The sequence below is a fragment of the Acipenser ruthenus genome, chromosome 16 (assembly GCF_902713425.1).
Source record: "Acipenser ruthenus chromosome 16, fAciRut3.2 maternal haplotype, whole genome shotgun sequence".
Classification (NCBI taxonomy): domain Eukaryota; kingdom Metazoa; phylum Chordata; class Actinopteri; order Acipenseriformes; family Acipenseridae; genus Acipenser; species Acipenser ruthenus.
This window is the reverse complement of record NC_081204.1, coordinates 15,377,163-15,396,098: the sequence shown is the minus strand read 5'-3', so window position 1 is coordinate 15,396,098 and position 18,936 is coordinate 15,377,163. Positions and strand designations below refer to the sequence as shown.

Genomic DNA, 18,936 nt, shown 5'->3' with positions numbered 1-18,936 from the left:
ACACCTCTAAGAAAACACACACCACAAATATGTAAAGGTAGTAAAAAATAAGGTCTAGTAACTAACTCCAGTCTCAGTAGGATGTACCTGAGCCCCAGACACTAACCCTAACCCTAACCCTAACTCTAACTCTAACTCCAGTCTCAGTAGGATGTACCTGAGCCCCAGACACTAACCCTAACCCTAACCCTATCTCTAACCCTAACTCCAGTCTCAGTAGGATGTACCTGAGCCCCAGACACTAACCCTAACCCTAACTCTAACCCTAACTCCAGTCTCAGTAGGATGTACCTGAGCCCCAGACACTAACCCTAACCCTAACCCTATCTCTAACCCTAACTCCAGTCTCAGTAGGATGTACCTGAGCCCCAGACACTGACCCTAACCCTACCCTAACTCTAACCTTAACTCCAGTCTCAGTAGGATGTACCTGAGCCCCAGACACTAACCCTAACCCTAACTCTAACCCTAACTCCAGTCTCAGTAGGATGTACCTGAGCCCCAGACACTAACCCTAACCCTAACCCTAACCCTATTTCTAACCCTAACTCCAGTCTCAGTAGGATGTACCTGAGCCCCAGACACTAACCCTAGCCCTAACCCTAACTCTAACCCTAACTCCAGTCTCAGTAGGATGTACCTGAGCCCCAGACACTAACCCTAACCCTAACCCTAACTCTAACTCTAACTCCAGTCTCAGTAGGATGTACCTGAGCCCCAGACACTAACCCTAACCCTAACTCCAGTCTCAGCAGGATGTACCTGAGCTCCAGATGCTGGGTTGCATCAGCAAGGACGAGCGAGGTGCCGTCCACCATTGTTTATTATTTTGTATTTTCAAATACCTTGTGGGAATGCGTGACTGTTGGCTAGTAATTATTGAATTAGCTGGCAGTCACACATAATTAGTATACTCAGCCAGGATATACAAAGCCTGCAGCTTTCTGTGTGCAGGGTGGGAGTTTGGAGGAGGAACGTGTGGGGAGTTCAGAGAGAAGCAAAACAAAAGCAAAACAATTGCTACCTGTGCTGGAAGCCCCAGCACCGGATTTGTTTAGTTCGGGTTATTTTGTGTGTGAGATTTGTTTTTGGTTCAACCTTTTATTTTCACTCTGCGTTGTTTTTGTTAAAATATTTTATTTATTTTTGTTTAATAAAAAACGGCACAACCGTGCTTTCACCCGAGTACCTGCCTGTTTGTGGTTTCTGCTCCTGGCCTGACATCACCACCCTCGGCTACCCTGTCACACTTAGTTTTATAGATCACATGTTAAATTCTGCCCAGTATTTATATTAATGGCCTGAAATTGCCATCATCATACTATATGGGCCAATATCTGGTACTACTTTAGGTTCAAGAAATCACTGTTCACAAGCCAAGCCAAGTGAGGCTGGAATTGTCCCCATCCTTCACTGGCATCTTTCCTGTCAATAACCAATCAGCTGCTTTCACTATTGACTGACATGCTTTCAGCCAGTAACATGCTTTGACCCAGAAGACACTGCTGGGGTGAAATGACCCAGGAAATGAAAACAGATCACCTGAGAATAAGGCATCGAAAGAGAGAGCTTCCTTTAACATAAAGCAGAGCCCTATGTCATGCTTAAAAATGAAATAAAATGTGTGCTTCTTTCAAAATTGCACATTTGAGGTCTATTTCGCAAATGGTGGTGCAAAACAGGTAAGATTTGTGAAATTATTTTATTATCCACAACTACTTTACCCTGTGAAACAATAATGCAGAGCAAGAGCACACCCAGTGCAAGTCTATTGGGGAATGTTTTAAAGTGAATAGGAAACTAAAAAGAGTGGGAGTGAAAAGACATAGACATTAAGGGAAACAGACAGAACAAGACAATCAAATGAGTTCCTGTCTCCTTATCTCTACAGGCTGGAGGGGTGTCGTCTCACAGGGGATTGCTGTGAGGGCCTGGCCTCTGCTCTCTGTACAAACCAGTCAACCTTGAGAGAGCTGCAGCTGAGAGGGAATAACCTGGGGAAATCGGGAATGAAGCTGACTGCTGCACTGAAGCATCCAAACTGTAAATTAGAGAAACTGGGGTAAGTAAACACTCTGGTGTTTGTGTAATATTACATTACTAACATGGAGGAATGACAAGGGGGAAGAGAGAGGGAAGAGAGAATGAGAGCAGGGAAAGAGAGAGTGGGGAGAGAGAGTGTGAAACAAATTGGAATGCTATCGGGCCCTAAAAAGAAAATACACCCTGGCAGAATATCTGGTCAGGGTGAGAGACACAAAGCAGAGGGAGATCCTGAACAAGTACAGACTCAGTGACCACCACCTGGCCATCGAAACAGGACGACACAGACAATCCTGGCTGTCCAGAGTCAGGAGGCTATGTGGTCACTGTGAACTGGGAGAAGTCAAGACAGAGGTGCACTTTCTCCTGCACTGCAGTAAAAACAGCCAAACAAGGGACACATTCTTTAAAAAGTAATTTCTCTCCCACAATTCCCACACATGACCAGTCCAGAGAGAGAGGCAAATGTTCTGATTTACATTCCTCTTTATTGAATTATTCCTTTTCATTATTACTTGTTCATAATGTTTCTGTAATGCTTCTCCCACAATCCCCTTACTGGGACCCAGAATACCTCACCACCATCCAGGCTGAAATATCACACTTTCAGACACTGGGGAGAATCCTTCTGTATGGGGACTTCAATGCACAAGTAGGTAGGGACCAGGCTTCATTCCCATACAGGGAAACAGATATATATTTGGAGACAATATGTCATGTTTCACAATGCAGCTTAAACCAAGGAATAGCTATGACAGCCAGATAAACAGCAGTGGTAAGAAACTGTTAGAGCTGTGTAAGAGCCTGGGTGTGTACACTGTGAATGGGAGAGTGAGGGGTGACTCTCTGTGTAAGAGCCTGGGTGTGTACACTGTGAATGGGAGAGTGAGGGGTGCCTGTCTGTGTAAGAGCCTGGGTGTGTACACTGTGAATGGGAGAGTGAGGGGTAACTCTCTGTGTAACTCTCCTCTATCTAAAGAAATCCCCAAATCCCCAAAACAACACCCACAACAATCCCTCTGCAAACCTCCACTCACCCCCTCCACAGTACAGCTGGAATCAGGACAGAAGAACAATACCAACAAGCCCTGAACACCCTAGACATAAAAGACATGATTCGTACTGTCCTGAACAAAAACTACAATCAGACCCACAAAGCCTAAGAAAAATGAAAGGAAAAACGAGAAGAGATGGTTTGACAGAGACTGTGTAAAATTACGCCACAGTGGGAGGAAGCTGGCCAACCTTAAACACAGAGAGCCTCTCAGGGCAGTCCTGCAGGACTCGTATCATCAGACACTAAGAGAATACAAAGCCTCTCAGACACTCTCAGACACAAACAGGACAGATACATGCATCACAAACTGGACCAGATCAAAGAGGCCATAGATAACAACTCATTCTGGCAAACCTGGAACAAACTGAACCCCAACAAACAGAAAACCCACCTGGCAACCCAGAATCGTCCAATCTGAACATAACATTTCCAGTGTCTGTATAAAGGAATCCAAACTAACACCCCAACAAATTGACATTTTAAACAAACTGAGCTCCCTGGAGGCAGCGATTAAAGACTACCAAACCCCCCTAGACACCCCCATTGCCACTGATGAGATCAGACAACACATTTCCCAGAAAAGCAAGTGGCCCCGATCAGATCCTCAATGAGATGCTGGAGCACAACGACTCTGCCCTGCAGACAGCTCTGTGAGGCTGTTTAACCTCGTCCTGCTCTCTGGACACTTCCCTAAGCAGTGGGGAGAGGGTCTTATCACCCCCATCTATAAGAGTGGAGACTCTCTCAATCCACACAACTACAGAGGGGTCTGTGTGGGGAGTAACCTCAGCAAACTATTCTGTAGCATCAGAAATCACAGAATATCCCAATGAATCCACACAACTACAGAGGGGTCTGTGTGGGGAGTAACCTCAGCAAACTATTCTGTAGCATCAGAAATCACAGAATATCCCAATGAATCCACACAACTACAGAGGGGTCTGTGTGGGGAGTAACCTCAGCAAACTATTCTGTAGCATCACAAATCACAGAATATCCCAATTCCTAATGAGTCTAGATATTATAAATAAGAGCCAGATTGGATTACTTCTAAAACATTGCACTGCTGAGCACATCTTTACTCTAAACACACTGATCAACAAACACGTACACAACTCCAGGAAAGCAAGATATTCACCTGCTTTATTGATTTCAAGAAAACGTTTGATTCTCTTTGGCACCCTGGACTGTACCTCAAACTGCCACAGTCAGGGATTGGTGGAAAAGTGTACGACACAATTCAATCTATGTACTCAGAGATACAGTGTAAAGTAAAGATTAATGACAAGCAGACAGGCCCCTTTAGGCAGGAGAGAGTAGCCTCAGCCCCACTCTCTTCAACATTTCTATCAATGATCTGCCCGGTCTGTTTGAACAGGCGCCCACCCCAGCCCTGTCCCTCGTCCACACTGAGGTGAAGTGTCTGCTGTACGCAGATGATCTAGTCCTCCTGTCCCCCACACAGGAGGGTCTGCAGCACAACCTGACACTGCTGGAGACCTGCTGTAAAACATGGGCTCTAGAGGTCAACCTGAACAAGACAAAAATCATGGTGTTCCAAAAAAAATCCCCAAAACAACCATAAAAAATTCTAATTCTATTTCAGCAAAGCAGAAATAGACCACAGTCTCTCATACAGCTACCTTTGCCTCACATTAAGCGCATCAGGAGGTTACAATCTGGCAATCAAAACACTAAAAGAGAAAGCTCTCAGACATACTACACCATTAAAAACACTGGCTGCATTTAATCAAAGAGAAAGCTCTCAGAGCAACATAAACCATTAAAAACACTGGCTGCATTTAATCAAAGAGAAAGCTCTCAGAGCAACATACACCATTAAAAATACTAGCTGCATTTAATCAAAGAGAAAGCTCTCAGGGCAACATACACCATTAAAAATACTGGCTGCATTTAATCCTCCTACAAAATTATTACTCAAGCTGTTTGACAGCATGATTCAGCCAATCCTGTTCTATGGGAGTGAAGTCTGGGGTACAACCAAGAGTGCAGATTACTCAAAGTGGGATAAAACCCCCACAGAAATCACACACCTTGTGTTCTGTAAAGAGGTCCTGCACACACACACACACACAATCCCCCAACAACGGCTGCAGAGTAGAGCTGGGGAGAGTCCCTCTGCTGATCCCCATACAGAAAAGAAGAATTCAACACACAACACACACACATGGGCGGGTCACACTGCCACATACCTCCCCCCTTGTGCGCAGCACACACATGGCCTCAATGGCCACCTCCCCCCTTAAAATCTCCAAAGTCTCGCTCAAAGCCCCGGTCCAAGAACAGAGGCAACAAGGGGTCCATGGGCGACAATGGGCCTGGGTCCATGGGTGACAGAAATGCTGCCAGTGGCGAGGCTGTAAGCAGACATACTGATAGCTCCCAGTCTGGCTCCTCCAGCCTGGGCAATCCTGGCAGCAGAAAATCTGCTTCCTCCTGTGGCACCCCTGGCAGCGGAAAGCCAGGGGCAATGCTGTCAGCGGATCTGCAGACAGCTCCCAGGCTGACTCCTTCAGCTGGGGCAATGCTGTCAGCGGACAGCTCCCAGGCTGACTCCTTCAGCCGGGGCAGTCCTGGCAGCTGACTTGCTGACAGCTCCCAGGCTGACTCCTTCAGCCGGGGCAGGCATGGCAGAGGACCTGCTGGCCACGATACTGCTGTCAGCAGACGTGCTGACAACGTCAAGGCTGGCTTCGCCAAGCTTGGCAGTCCCGGCAGTGGTGCAGTCATGCAGGCATCCCTGGGCGGTGACGTGCAGGCATCCCCGGGCGGTGTCGTGCAGGCATCCCTGGGTGGTGTCGTGTAGGCATCCCCAGACGGTGTTCTGGAGGCATCCCAAGGCGATGAAGCCAGGAGGGGAGCCCTTGGCCCAGAAGGCAGCAGCGGGAGTTCCACTTCTCCCCCTGGTGATGAAGTCAGGACCAGTCGTGGTGCTGGGATTGGCCACTCTGGCAGTGGCTGCGGCGGTGCTGGCCCTCTTTGCGGCCGGGCTGTTTTCCCCCGTGCTCCTCTCAGCAGCCTATGCAGTGGTTGCTGAGGAATGCCAGCATCATGTCTTGGTCCTTTCTCTTGTGGTGGAGGTGGGAGCTGCAGGCAGTCTCCTTTTGGTGGTGGAGGCAGAAGTAGATCCTACTGCTCTCCTCTTGGTGGTGGAGGTGGTAACAGCAGGCAATCTTCCTCTGCTGCTGGAGACATGGGTTCTGGACCTGTGGGCTTCCCCTTCTTGGGTGCTGGACGCACTGGCTCCGCCCGTCTGGGCGCTGGTCGCTTGTGCGCCCCCCATCTGGACGCTGGACACTCGTGCTCCCCGTCTGGGAGCTGGACTCTCATGCTCCTCATCCTCCTCATAATGGCGGAAGGGACAGTTGGCAAACCGATGTTTTTGGTCACAGAGGGGGCACGCTGGCGATGGCTTCATATGTGACAGATGGCTTGAGTGATGCGTGTGGGTGGTGACGTCTGGTTCAGGAAGGAACACACAGGCAGGCAGTACTGGTGTTGAAACTGAGACGTAATGGCTGCGTTCAGTGTTTTATTGCATGAAACAAAAAAAGATTTAAACAAAAACAGCACACGGCACTTGAGGCCAAAATAATGGACTAACACCAAACAAACAGTGGACAAACAGACAAACAAACATGGTAAGTCCGAACAAACACACAAGTATGGTGCTGGTCCTTCCAGCACGAAATAGCAATTGTAATAGCTTAATTCTTATTTTTAATTCTCTACTCTCCACACCCATTTCCACTCACCGAACACACAACCCTGAGTGAGTAAAACGTGCATCAACTGTATACTGTTGTGCTGGGATTCAATTACTAATTAATTATTCATTTGAATCCTAGCATGTGAACTAATTTGTGCAATCCAGTGCACACATACTATTACATACTTTATCTGCACGTGAAGTGCTTATGCAATCCCCGTGCCTAAATACAATTATATATTTTAAATCACTCGTGCTACACAGACCCATTTATATCCTGTGCACCAATACCTATACACCAACGTTAACACATCACACGCAACACAACACATAACACACACATGGATGGTGTCACATTTTCACTTTTCACTTTCTCTTTTTATTGTATTATTTGCTCTGCACACACTCTTAACTCGGGGGGGACGTTGAGGAGGTGTGGCAAAGTGGTTAGTAAGGGGAACAGGTGTAGCGGTGATGTGGTGCAGGAGTGACAGGCAGACAACGGTAATCCAGTGACAAATGCTTTTATTTATTTTAAATCCTGGTCTAGCGACTGTAAATAATAAGCCCCGGCAATACACAACGATGTGTAGAGCGCGGGGATGAAAAACACAGGGTACAGTCCTGAGCAAAGTAAACAAAAAACACGTTCACCCGTCTCGGGTGCGTGCAGTCGTGCTGGTGGTGAGTGAATACACTTTTTATTCGGTGACAGTTCGTGAGGTGGTGATCCGGCTTGTGCTGGCCCAAGGCGACAGCTCCGGATGTGCTTTAGCTGTCTGGTGGTTTCAAAAACACAGACAGTTATTTTACAGTAATAAACAAACAAAAACACACACTCAACTCTTTACAGAGTAATACAGTACTTCACTCTATACCGTCCTTCTTGGTCCTTGGCTTAACCCAAACGAAGGAAAAGAACAGCGTTACCCTGGCCCCTATATGTAATCCCGCATGATATCTAGGTAAACGGTTGCAGCTGCCTTATTACTTGCAGCTGCCCCTCGTTTACCTGTCAAATCAATACGGTCTTACAACAGAGTCTCGCTTCTTTCCAGGCTGACCCACTTCACGGTCCCGGAAACTAACTGTCAGGCCAGCCCTTCCAGATACTTCTCCTCCCGTTCTTTAGCGCCCTCACAGGTCGGGAGGAAGATTTATCACCAGAACTCATTGTATTTCTGTCACAGGAGGACAGAGATGTTAAAAACTCCTAGTGGTTTGCATTCGAGCACTGGACGAGCGGTGTGTCCATTAAACCTTTATTTAATCAAGAAAATCACTCAGACTCATTTATTTGAAGTTTTACGAAACAGAGCAACATCAGCGCTCCTTCGGTTTATTAAAATGCCTTTAATATTGGATTAGTGGTTTGCGCATGCCACCAAAACCCAGAAACATGTAATAATAATTAGCAATCCTAAGTTTATTACAAGCTCAGCATTAATACTTCAATAACATAATACAATTATATGTATTTAGTGCAGCCCTCGGGCCAGCTAAGCACAAAGCCTACAAGCACCCACTGCTATATTTTAGCACATTCAATATAACACTCTCAATACTAAAACATAGTTTCAAAACCTCATAGCAATATAACCAATACATGCAAGATACAATATTACCATTAATATGCTTACCTCCTATTATAAGGGAGAGTAGCGTGAACGAAAGAGAAGGACTGCCTTGTGAAGATCTGCAAAGGATGGACCACGTGGCTCTGCCAAGCTGAGTCTTGATTGTGGTGGTCTCAGTGTAATCTGCCTAGGGTTTTATAGGATTTTTGTCCCATTGAAAGCAATGGGAAGCCCCAATTAAATCCAATCATTAATCTATATAGACAGCTCTTATCTCTTGGCAAACAGTAATCTGTTAAAAAATTCCAACCAACTCTTCAGACTTAATTGGAATCATATGCCAACAAATTAACACTGGCCCATGATCTCGTCCACTCATTTCTGACCCCCTCCTTTTTTGAAAAGTTAGGTGAAGCGGAGTTCACAAAGTCCTTGTTACCTTTCTACCTTTCTATATGTGCATTTATAAAAGCATATTTGTTTTAATATATGAGTGTTGTGTAAATATATACCACTCTAATAGTCTTGATTATAGTGATTATATGTGCCTGGCTTCTAAAAAATATATTCCCTCATGTCATCTCATTTTTCAAATTGGTTTCCTTCTCTCCTTACAGGTGTGTGTATAGCAAGTATTATAGGGAACTTCTATCCTATGTCTTTTAGTATAGAGTTTCTCCCTGTGGAAAATCTAATTATTTTACTTGAAGGCTGTGATGTCTTTCTCCTATGGGTCCCTGGTAGCCTGCCTTCAAATTACTCTGTAATAATAATAATAATAATAATAATAATAATAATTTATTTCTTAGCAGACGCCCTTATCCAGGGCGACTTACAAGATATCACATTATTTTTACATAAAATTACCCATTTATACAGTTGGGTTTTTACTGGAGCAATCTAGGTAAAGTACCTTGCTCAAGGGTACAGCAGCAGTTTCCCCACCGGGGATTGAACCCATGACCCTCAGGTCAAGAGTCCACAGCCCTAACCACTACTCCACACTGCTGCTTTTCAGCTACACACAAACTGGCTAAAACCAGCTTGCTGGAGACACCTCTTTCCTTGCCAAGTTTAATAGTGATTAATGTTCCTTAGAACTTGCCTTACACCTGTATCTTAAGTGCTTGTTCCGCCCGGCAACTAACTATTTTAATATATTTTGGAATTAGACCATTTCTATTCTGTCCTTCCTTCTTCTACATTGAAGAATACTTCTAGCCTTGACACCGTAAATTCCTGATAAGAGAATCCCTGCTTCTCTTGCCAACGAAGACCTCTTGGCATCAAGCACTGATCCCTCCAAGGGCAGGCTTGTAGAAAGTTCGAGAAAGCAGGTTACACAGAGTTTACTTTTCCAAAGCCTATCTTTTGCTTATAAAGTTATTCTTCAATATTTTTTCAATCTTTTTATTTTGTATTTTAAACACAACATCTTTTTATGCTGCATTATCTTTTTAACTCAGAGCCAAACTAAGTATTTTACTCCTTATAGAATATGGTTGTTAACTATTCTCCTCTTTACTAGCAGCAGCATAGCAGCAATATCGCAATAACAATTTATTTAACTTTTCTGTTCCCTTTCTGTGGTGTATCTTCTAAAATACTTATTTTCCTTAAAAATTACTCCTAACCCCTTTTTCTTTATATTCAGAAAGTATAATTCCTAAATGCAAGCACACAGCAATCCTTCTCATTAAATTGGGACTCAATATTCAACCATGACCATCTTGATAAGAAACAGCTTCAGGTATGCTATCATGTCAGGCAGGACTGAGCATATGATTTTACACATAACAATTGTTCATAGTATTTCACACTGTTATATAAACTAACAATCATTAACACTACTTATGATTACATGTTACCACAACAATCTATACTACTTAAAGCAAACATATTAACATACATTTATTAGTACAGCATTATTCTGTATTCAAGCTGAAAAGTGTTAACAGAGATTTTAGCACTCAATTCTGGGAACCGTGCCTATTTTAATAAGAGACTGCTCAAGGCCGGCCAGTGTATCAAGTTGTACCAGATTCTGTTATACGGTCTTACAGAGAGAGCACTTTACAGTATTTGTTACAGACTAAAGATTATTCAAACATTACAAATGGTTACAACACATATCATATCATCACTGAAATTCTCCATGCAAAGGAATCCATTTTCTTATTACACATAATAACTGGTTCGGGGTCACCCGTGACAGTAGGGCGCACTGCCACAGTTTCATATTGCATTGGTGTTATAATATTTTTCTGTGTTTTGGAAGACTTTGATATTATCTATATCGATATTGAAATGCATGCACTATATCGATATACAATTTTCATATCGATGCCCAACCCTAATTAAAATCTGTCACAGTTCCTGATTTGAATCTTGGCAGCAGCAGAGCAGCCAGTTGTACAGAAGTGAGTTTCTAGTAAGTTCCTGTCTCCTTATCTCTGCAGGCTGGAGCTGTGTGATCTCACAGGGGATTGCTGTGAGGACCTGGCCTCTGCTCTCTGTAAAAACCAGTCAACCCTGAGAGAGCTGCAGCTGGGATGGAATAACTTGGGGGAATCGGGAACGAAGCTGACTGCTGCACTGAAGCATCCAAACTGTAAATTAGCGAAACTGTGGTATGTAAACACTGAGTGTTCGTATGAATATTACATTACTGACAGAGAGGAAAGACAAGGGGGGAGAGAGAATAGAGAGGGAAGATATAGAGAGAGTGTGAGCAAAGATAGAGTGGGGAGAGGGAGAGGAAGGAAATAGAGGAAAATGGAGGGAGGGAATGAGATAGGGAAAGAGAGAGGTACAGAGAAGGAAAGGGAGAAAGTGAGAGGAAAGGGGAGGGAGGAGGGAGACAGAAAAGGAATGAGAGGGAGGAAAGAGTGAGAGAGGGGGAAGAGAGTGAGGGAGGGAAAGAGATAGAGAGTGAGCAGGGAAAGAGCGAAAGAGTGATGGGGAGGAAAAGGGAGATGGTAAAAGGGGGGAAGATAGGAAGAGAGAGAAAAAGGGAGGGAGAGAGGGAAAAGGAGAGAGGGAAAACGAGGTGGGAAAGAAAAATGATGGGGAAGAGAGGGAATGAAGATGGGGAGAGGGAAAGGGGATGGAGGGAGAGAAAAAGGGAGGAATGGAGGGATGGGGAAGTGAGGGAGAGGGAGAGAGAGGGAGGGAAACAGGAAAAGAAAGGGAGTAATGGAGAGGGAATGGGATGGTGGGAGGGTGAGAAAAAAGGAAGGAGGGAGAGGGAAAGGGAGGGGGAGAGGAGGGAGGGAAAGGATGGAGAGAGAAAAGAGGGGGAAGGAGAGAAGTGTGGGAGAGAAAGAGGGAAGGAAGAGAAGGGGAGAAAGAAATAGGGGAAAGAGGAAAATGGAGGGAGAGAGGGAAAAGAGGGAAGGAGAGAGAGGGTGAGAAGAGAGATAGAGGAAAGAAAGAGTGTGAGAGGCACAGACAGAGAGAGAGACATGAAGGGAGACAGACAGAACAAGACAATCAAATAGATTAGAATCTACCATAGTTCCTTATTTCAGTCTTGGCAGCAGCAGACCAGCCAGTTGTACAGAAGTGAGTTTCTAGTGAGTTCCTGTCTCCTTATCTCTGCAGGCTGGAGTGGTGTGATCTCACAGGGGATTGCTGTGAGGACCTGGCCTCTGCTCTCTGTACAAACCAGTCAACCCTGAGAGAGCTGCAGCTGAGGGGGAATAAGCTGGGCGAATCGGGAATGAAGCTGACTGCTGCACTGAAGCATCCAGACTGTAAATTGGAGAAACTGGGGTATGTTAACACTCTGGGTGTTTGTGTGGATATTACATTACTGACAGAGAGGGAAGACAAGGGGGAAAAGAGGATAGAGGGGAAAGATAGAGGGACTGAGTGTGAGGAAAGAGAGAGAGCGACAAAAGAGTGAGAGAGGGGGAAGAGAGAGAGCACAATGGGGGAGAGCGAGCAGGGAAAGAGAGCAATGGGGAGAGAGGAGGAAAAAAGAGGGTAAAAAGGGGGAAGATAGGAAGGGAAAGAAATTAAAAGGGAGGGAGGGGAAAGGAGAGAGGGAAAGAGATAAAGTGGGACAGATAAAAAGGGGGGAAGAGAGGGAGAGGAGATGGGGAGAGGGAAAGAGGGATGAAGGGAGACAAAGGGAAGAATGGAGGGAGGGATGGAAAAAGCAAGGGAGGGAGAGAGGGAGGAAAAAGGAAAGAGAGGGAGTAACAGCGAGGGAATGGGAGAGTGGGAGGGTGAGGAAAAAGGAAGGAGGGAGAGGGGAAGGGAGGGAGAGAGAGGGAGAGAGAGTGTAGGAAAAGAGGGGGGAGAAAGCAAGAGGTGAAAGAGAGGAAAATGGAGGGAGGGAGGGAGGGAGAGGAAAATGGAGGGAAGGAGAAAGAGGGTGGGAAGAGAGAGATAGGGTGGGAAGAGAGAGATAGGGAGGGAAAGAAAGAAAGAGTGTGAGGGGCACAGAGAGAGAGACATGAAGAAGATAGACAGAATAAGACAATCAAATAGATTAAAATCTACCACTGTTCCTGATTTCAATCTTGGCAGCAGCAGAGCAGGAGTTGGTTTCTAGTGCAGGGCTTCTCAAACTCGGTCCGGGGGACCCCCTTTGGCTGCTGGTTTTCATTCCAACCAAACTCTCAATTACTTAACTAGACCCTTAATTGAACTAATTTACTTGTTTTCAGCTGTTGAACAGTTGCATATTTCAAGTTAGCTAGAACATTTGATAAATAACTTGAACTGCAACTGTTTAAGTAAAAAAACAAGTAAAAAGGTCTAATTAAGCAAATTATTAGTTCAATTAACAGGGTTCCCGCGGATCCTTAAAAAGTCTTAAATTAGTTTTTCAATTATTAAGGCCTTGAAAGGTCTTAAATATGACTGATTTTCAGTTGAAGGTCTTAAAAAGGTCTTAAATTATTTTTTTCTATAAAAATAAAAAAACACGATACCAGAGATCAAGTTCTGAAAACTGCCATGCGTATCCGAGTATTTAAAAAAGAAACCGCCCGTACTCTAAACAATGATCGCTAGCAAACGTGACTGTAAGTAAATGAAAACGAAATTCCTTTGGAACTTCAGGTGCCTAAGTAAATAATTGTTATAACTTGTTAATGCCGAAGCAGATACTGTGTGTGTGCTCTCATTAGAATCAATTTCTACAGTCACTCGTATTCGATATCCCTTTCAAACCCCTACTGTATGCTTGTATTGCTAATTTAATCAAATACGAGGAGGAGCTAGCAATTCTGTGGCGCATAAATGGAGTGAAGACAAACAAACAAAAAAATACTGTACTGAAATGGTATTCTGAAGACATGTCTTGCGCCGTTAAGCCAAGGGAACACTAGTCTAAATGCTAGAAAGTAAGAAATGCAATGGACTTTTTTTTTTTTTTTTTTTAAAGATTAAATTTGATTGATACTGATGGCTAAACAATGCTAATGGTTCAAACTGTTATGTTATCTCCAGGATTATATATATATATATATATATATATATATATATATATATATATATATATATATATATACAGTCAAACTATATTTAATTTAATGTTTATAACGTGTCAGAACGTAGGTCAAGTGAGTGCTGTTTTTTTCAGCTTTGACAGCTCTTAATGTCATTTAAGATTTCATAAATATATAATTGAGTTGTTTGTTGATCAGCTGGAATGAACTGCTGCTCTATTAATTAAAGAAAGATTGAACAATAACCCTTGTCATCAACTGTTATCATTGCATTGGTACTGTATGTATTGTACTAGCATCAAAATGTTTGATTCTTTTACAATTCATACAGCTTGAATAGATAATTGTTAGATGGTATTTGAACTAGTCACAATTTTAGTATTTACGTTTGGTATACTTGATGTGAAAATGGGTCATACATTTTCTAAAGATTGGTCTTAAAAAGTCTTAAAAAGGTCTTAAATGATTGAGGGTCTAGTTAAGTAATTGAGAGTTCGGTTGGAATGAAAACCAGCAGACACAGGGGGTCCCCAGGACTGAGTTTGAGAAGCCCTGTCCTAGTGAGTTCCTGTCTCCTTATCTCTGCAGGCTGGGGCAGTGTGGTCTCACAGGGGATTGCTGTGAGGACCTGGCCTCTGTTCTCTGTACAAACCAGTCAACCCTGAGAGAGCTGCAGCTGGGAGGGAATAACCTGAGGAAATCGGGCATGAAGCTGACTGCTGCACTGAAGCATCCAAATTGTAAATTAGAGAAACTGGGGTAAGTAAACACTCTGGGCTGTCTTCAAATGCTCAAATGCAAGTGCAAATGTGAACGGCACTTGCCCCCAATTCTGTGGCGCATAAATGGAGTGAAGACTAAAAAAAAATACTGTGCTGGAATGGTATTCTGAAGACATGTCTTGCGCCGTTAAGCCAAGGGAACACTAGTCTAAATGCTAGAAAAATGTAGAAAGGGATACATTTTTGTAGAAAGTGACGTGCAATCTACAAGTTTCAGGCAACTTTGCATCAAAGGACTGTTGATTTTGTAGAAGTAACATTACATAAGGGCAGCAGTGTGGAGTAGTGGTTAGGGCTCTGGACTCTTGACCAGAGGGTTGTGGGTTCAATCCCTGCTATTGTACTCTTGAGCAAGGTACTTTACCTAGATTACTCTAGTAAAAACCCAAATGTATGTAAAAATAATGTGATATCTTGTAACAATTGTAAGTCACCCTGGATAAGGGCATCTGCTAAGAAATAAATAATGTTAATCATAGAATAAATCAGCCAATGAAAGTGATTTAAAAAGTCATGTGACTAGCTTCTTCAATGGTGAAAAAACTTAGGAAAATGGTGGAAAAAATGAATGCGAAGCCTATGTGGATATTGTGAGGGAGACTTGCCTTATCGATTTTTTTCAGGGTGATTTTTTTGTTATTGGTGGTATAAGCAAGTAAATAAGTGTTAATCGGTCCATTCTGGTAGTTAATGATCAATTTGTCAATTAATGCCACAAGATGTAGTAGAGCAGCATTAAAGTTGACAAAATTAAGAATATTCCTTGAAAAAAAACATTTAGAGCTATTCACTATTTAGGTAAATAAACAGAATACAATTCTGACTCAGGTTTATTGTTGATATTGTAGCGATCTCGGTTAACGCAAGCAGGTGCATCACACAGGGTGAGGTAATCCACACACAGGTGGAGGGTGGGCACAAACCCGGGATCTCTCGCACTAAAGCATAGCGATGATACCGCTGTACAAAAGAGCTGGCTCCTTTGCAAGGAGCATATATCGGGCTTACGTCACCTACCAGCCCTGCTGCTGCCTTCCCCTGTGCACGCTACAATATTATGTGCAACATCACAATCCAATCACGTGCAGATGTACTTAAAGGGAACAGTGGAGGAAAGGCTAATTTTCGGAGACAATGCCAGCATTTTTTAATTACAGATGGCCAACTAATGTACAAACACAAAGTACACAAAAAAACAAGCCCCAAAATAGACTATCAGTATGTACAGGAGTTACACTTTAATTTGTTAATAACAAGTGACATTTGTTCTAATATTAATTAAACATATTTGGTCAAGGCCCCACCTGTGGGAGGCTCAGCCAGAGACCCAGTGTGTCTGAACCCACAATGCCGGGTGACACAGACGCACCTTAAACAGGCGGATGCACAGGTAACCCACCTGGCAAACACGACGGGTATACTGACGGCCTATAAGGACGGCGTCCTGCGTGAGGCCCCGCTCCCTGAGCCGGTGGCCACTGTCCAGCACGCTGCTACATATATCCGGTCTTCAAGGCCAAGCTCTTGGCCGGATCCTGGCTAGCCTAGTGGTGGCTCGTAAACAGCTATGGCTGTCACAAGCCAGAGTTCCTGATGCGGATACGGCCGCGCTGCTAGACGCGCCGATATCCCCAGGACATACTGGGCCAGCCGTGAAGGAGCTCTTGCAGAGATCCCACCGGGAATGCGAGGCGTTTCGCCAGGTGGTCGCATTGCTCCCTCCCTGTGCTCCCGCGTGGGGCAGGTCAAACCCCAGGCGAGCTGTTCAGACGCGGACTGTCACCAGGACAGTTCCGGTTCCCTTGGCTCCGCTGGGTGACCTAGGGCATCGCCTACAGGGTACACCAGCAGCAAACAAGTGGTCCCTCTCAACAAGCAGGGGAGATGCAGGTCGTGGCCAGTCCACGCACCCGTGTCCCAGGAGGCGGTTCCAGGGCCACCGCCCTAGGCAGCCGCCCCAGACTGACTCACCACAACCCTGAAGGCCCCATGAAGGCTTGCGGCCTCAGACGCCCTTCTCGGCACACCTACTGCATTATTGGCGCGCTTGCACCTCAGACACTTGGGTGCTCACCACCGTGCCCAAGGGTTACACGCTTCAGTTCCACTTGGGACCTCCTCCCTTTCGAGGAATCATGAACACTTTCGTGACAGACCCTCTCCAGGCCTCGGTACTTCTGAACAAAGTGGCCACCTTGCTGTGCAAGTGAGCCATTCGCCACGTAGACCCCACCTTCCATGGAGAGGGTTACTACTCGAGGTACTTTCTGGTGTTCAAAAAAGACAACGGCTTCCGCCCCCATCCTAGACCTGAGGCTTCTCAACGAGTTCTTAAAAGAAAGGAGATTCCAGATACTGACTCACCATCACATTCTCCAGTCAGTCCGGCCGGGCGCCTGGTTCACCACCGTGGACTTGCGGGACGTGTATCTTCACCTTCCCATTCGTCTAGAGTTCAGGAAGTGTCTCCGCTTCGCCTTTCAGGGAAGCGTTTATGGGTTCCTTAGCTCCACGTACGTTTTCAAAGTATGTGGATGATATCCTGTCCCCCTTGCGGCTGCAGGGGATCAGAGTACTAATCTCGATGACTGGTTGATCTGATTCCCAGTCACGAGAGGGAGCAGTGGCCCATACGGCAGTCGTGACAGAGCATCTGGCGAGGCTGGGCCACACCATCAACGATGTAAAGAGTCGGCTTAAACCGGAGCAGTGCATGACGTACTTGGGACTCAGGCTGGACTCCAGTACGATGCGCGCATACCTGTCGGACGACAGAGTAGCAGCTATCCAAGTGCGCCTCTCCTTGTTTCAACAGGGATCACAGGTCACTCTCCTATTGTGCCAGAAACTACTGGGTCTGATGGCCGCAGCCATATCAGCTATTCAGCTGGGTCTACTTCGCATGCGCCCGCTTCAAGTGTGGCTCACTGCGTTCCACCTCCACCCCCAGTGCGACAGACACCGTCGGCTGTTAGTGTCTCATACATACTCGACAGCCTTACGCTGGTGGAGGACGTCCTCTCACCTGCGTGAGGGTGTGCAGATGGATGTAGTGATAAACCGCCAAGTGGTGATGACAGACGCCTCCAACTTGGGTTGGGGGGCGGTGTGGGAAGGCAGAGGAGTACGCAGATCCTGGCCGGACCGCTGGACGTCCCTGCATATAAACATGCTCAGTTGCAGGCGGTCTCCCTTGCTCTCCACCATTTCCTCCCAGTGCTAAGAGGTACACATGTGTTGGTCCGGACGGCCAACACAACAGTGGTGGTGTATGTTTACATTGGATCGCGTTGCCTTCAGGCTTTTGATGTGGGCTCAGAGGAACTTGCTGTGGGCAGATTCCACTAGGTCGTTGTACGCCTACAAGTGGAAGTATTTCCAAGCTTGGTGTCTGGCTAGAAGGCATGACCCAATTATTTGCCCTATGCCAGTTATCTTACAATTTCTGCAAGAACTGCTTGATGCTGGTAGGTCACCTTCCCCTTTGAAGGTGTATTTAGTGGCTATTTCTCCATTCCATGCCCCCGTAGATTCGGTATCTCCAGGTGCGCATTTTTTGGCTACCCGTTTTCTTAAAGGCGCGCAGCGATTACATCCTCCTAGGAGGACTGTTCTCCCCGAATGGAGCCTTGATATTGTATTGGAGGCTCTCACGAAGGCCCCTTCTGAGCCCATATACTTCATAGAGTTGAAGTACCTGTCTATGAAGACAGCCTTCCTCGTGGCTATCACTGATGCTAAGCGGGTCAGTGAGCTGCAGGCGCTGTCAGTGCATGGCTCCTGCATGTGTGTTTGGGATGATGGTAGCAGGGTGTCACTGTGTACAAACCTCCCCAAGGTGATCACAGCCTTCCACATGAATCAATCTGTGGAACTTGAGTCTTTCCATCCACCCCAGTTTTCTTCAGAGGAGGATAAGAAATTTAATTTCCTCTGCCAAGTGCGGGCATTAAGATGCTACGTGGATAGGACAAGGGCTCTGAGTCATTCTGACCAGCTCTTAAATCTGATGAGGACTAGTTGATGTCTGTGTCTCAGTAGTCCTCTGGGCGAGTACTTAAAACAAATGTACACTTATACTCTCACGTTTAGTTTTGCGTTAAAAAAATGCAGAGAAGTCCATTTTCTAACAGGGTGTAGCAGTGGTGAATAAGCATCCACAAATAATACTTAGAAAACAGTCACTCGGAACTGAAACCTCCCTTCATCTCCCCTGTAATGCCAACCCCACTTAATGACGTTTTACGTTTGTGTTCTCCCTCTGTGCGGGCTGCAAATTTTATCG

The 18,936-nt window shown here is 45.3% G+C and overlaps 1 protein-coding gene across 4 annotated transcripts in view; it reads left to right on the top strand.

Moving 5' to 3' along the window:
- The window catches only part of LOC117412421 (NACHT, LRR and PYD domains-containing protein 3-like), a 65,521-nt gene that overhangs the window by 23,420 nt on the left and 23,165 nt on the right, over positions 1 to 18,936 (top strand). For 3 of the 4 annotated variants that reach the window (XR_009307470.1, XM_058988896.1, XM_058988895.1), the window contains exons 5-8: positions 1,892 to 2,062; positions 10,867 to 11,037; positions 12,011 to 12,181; positions 14,458 to 14,628. Coding sequence is in view for 3 of the 4 variants with exons in the window: in XM_058988896.1 (XP_058844879.1) it covers positions 1,892 to 2,062; positions 10,867 to 11,037; positions 12,011 to 12,181; positions 14,458 to 14,628 (684 nt within the window). In the remaining variant the exon portion in view is untranslated. The remainder of the gene's footprint in view (positions 1 to 1,891; positions 2,063 to 10,866; positions 11,038 to 12,010; positions 12,182 to 14,457; positions 14,629 to 18,936) is intronic. The other variant, XM_058988897.1, reaches the window with a different exon arrangement.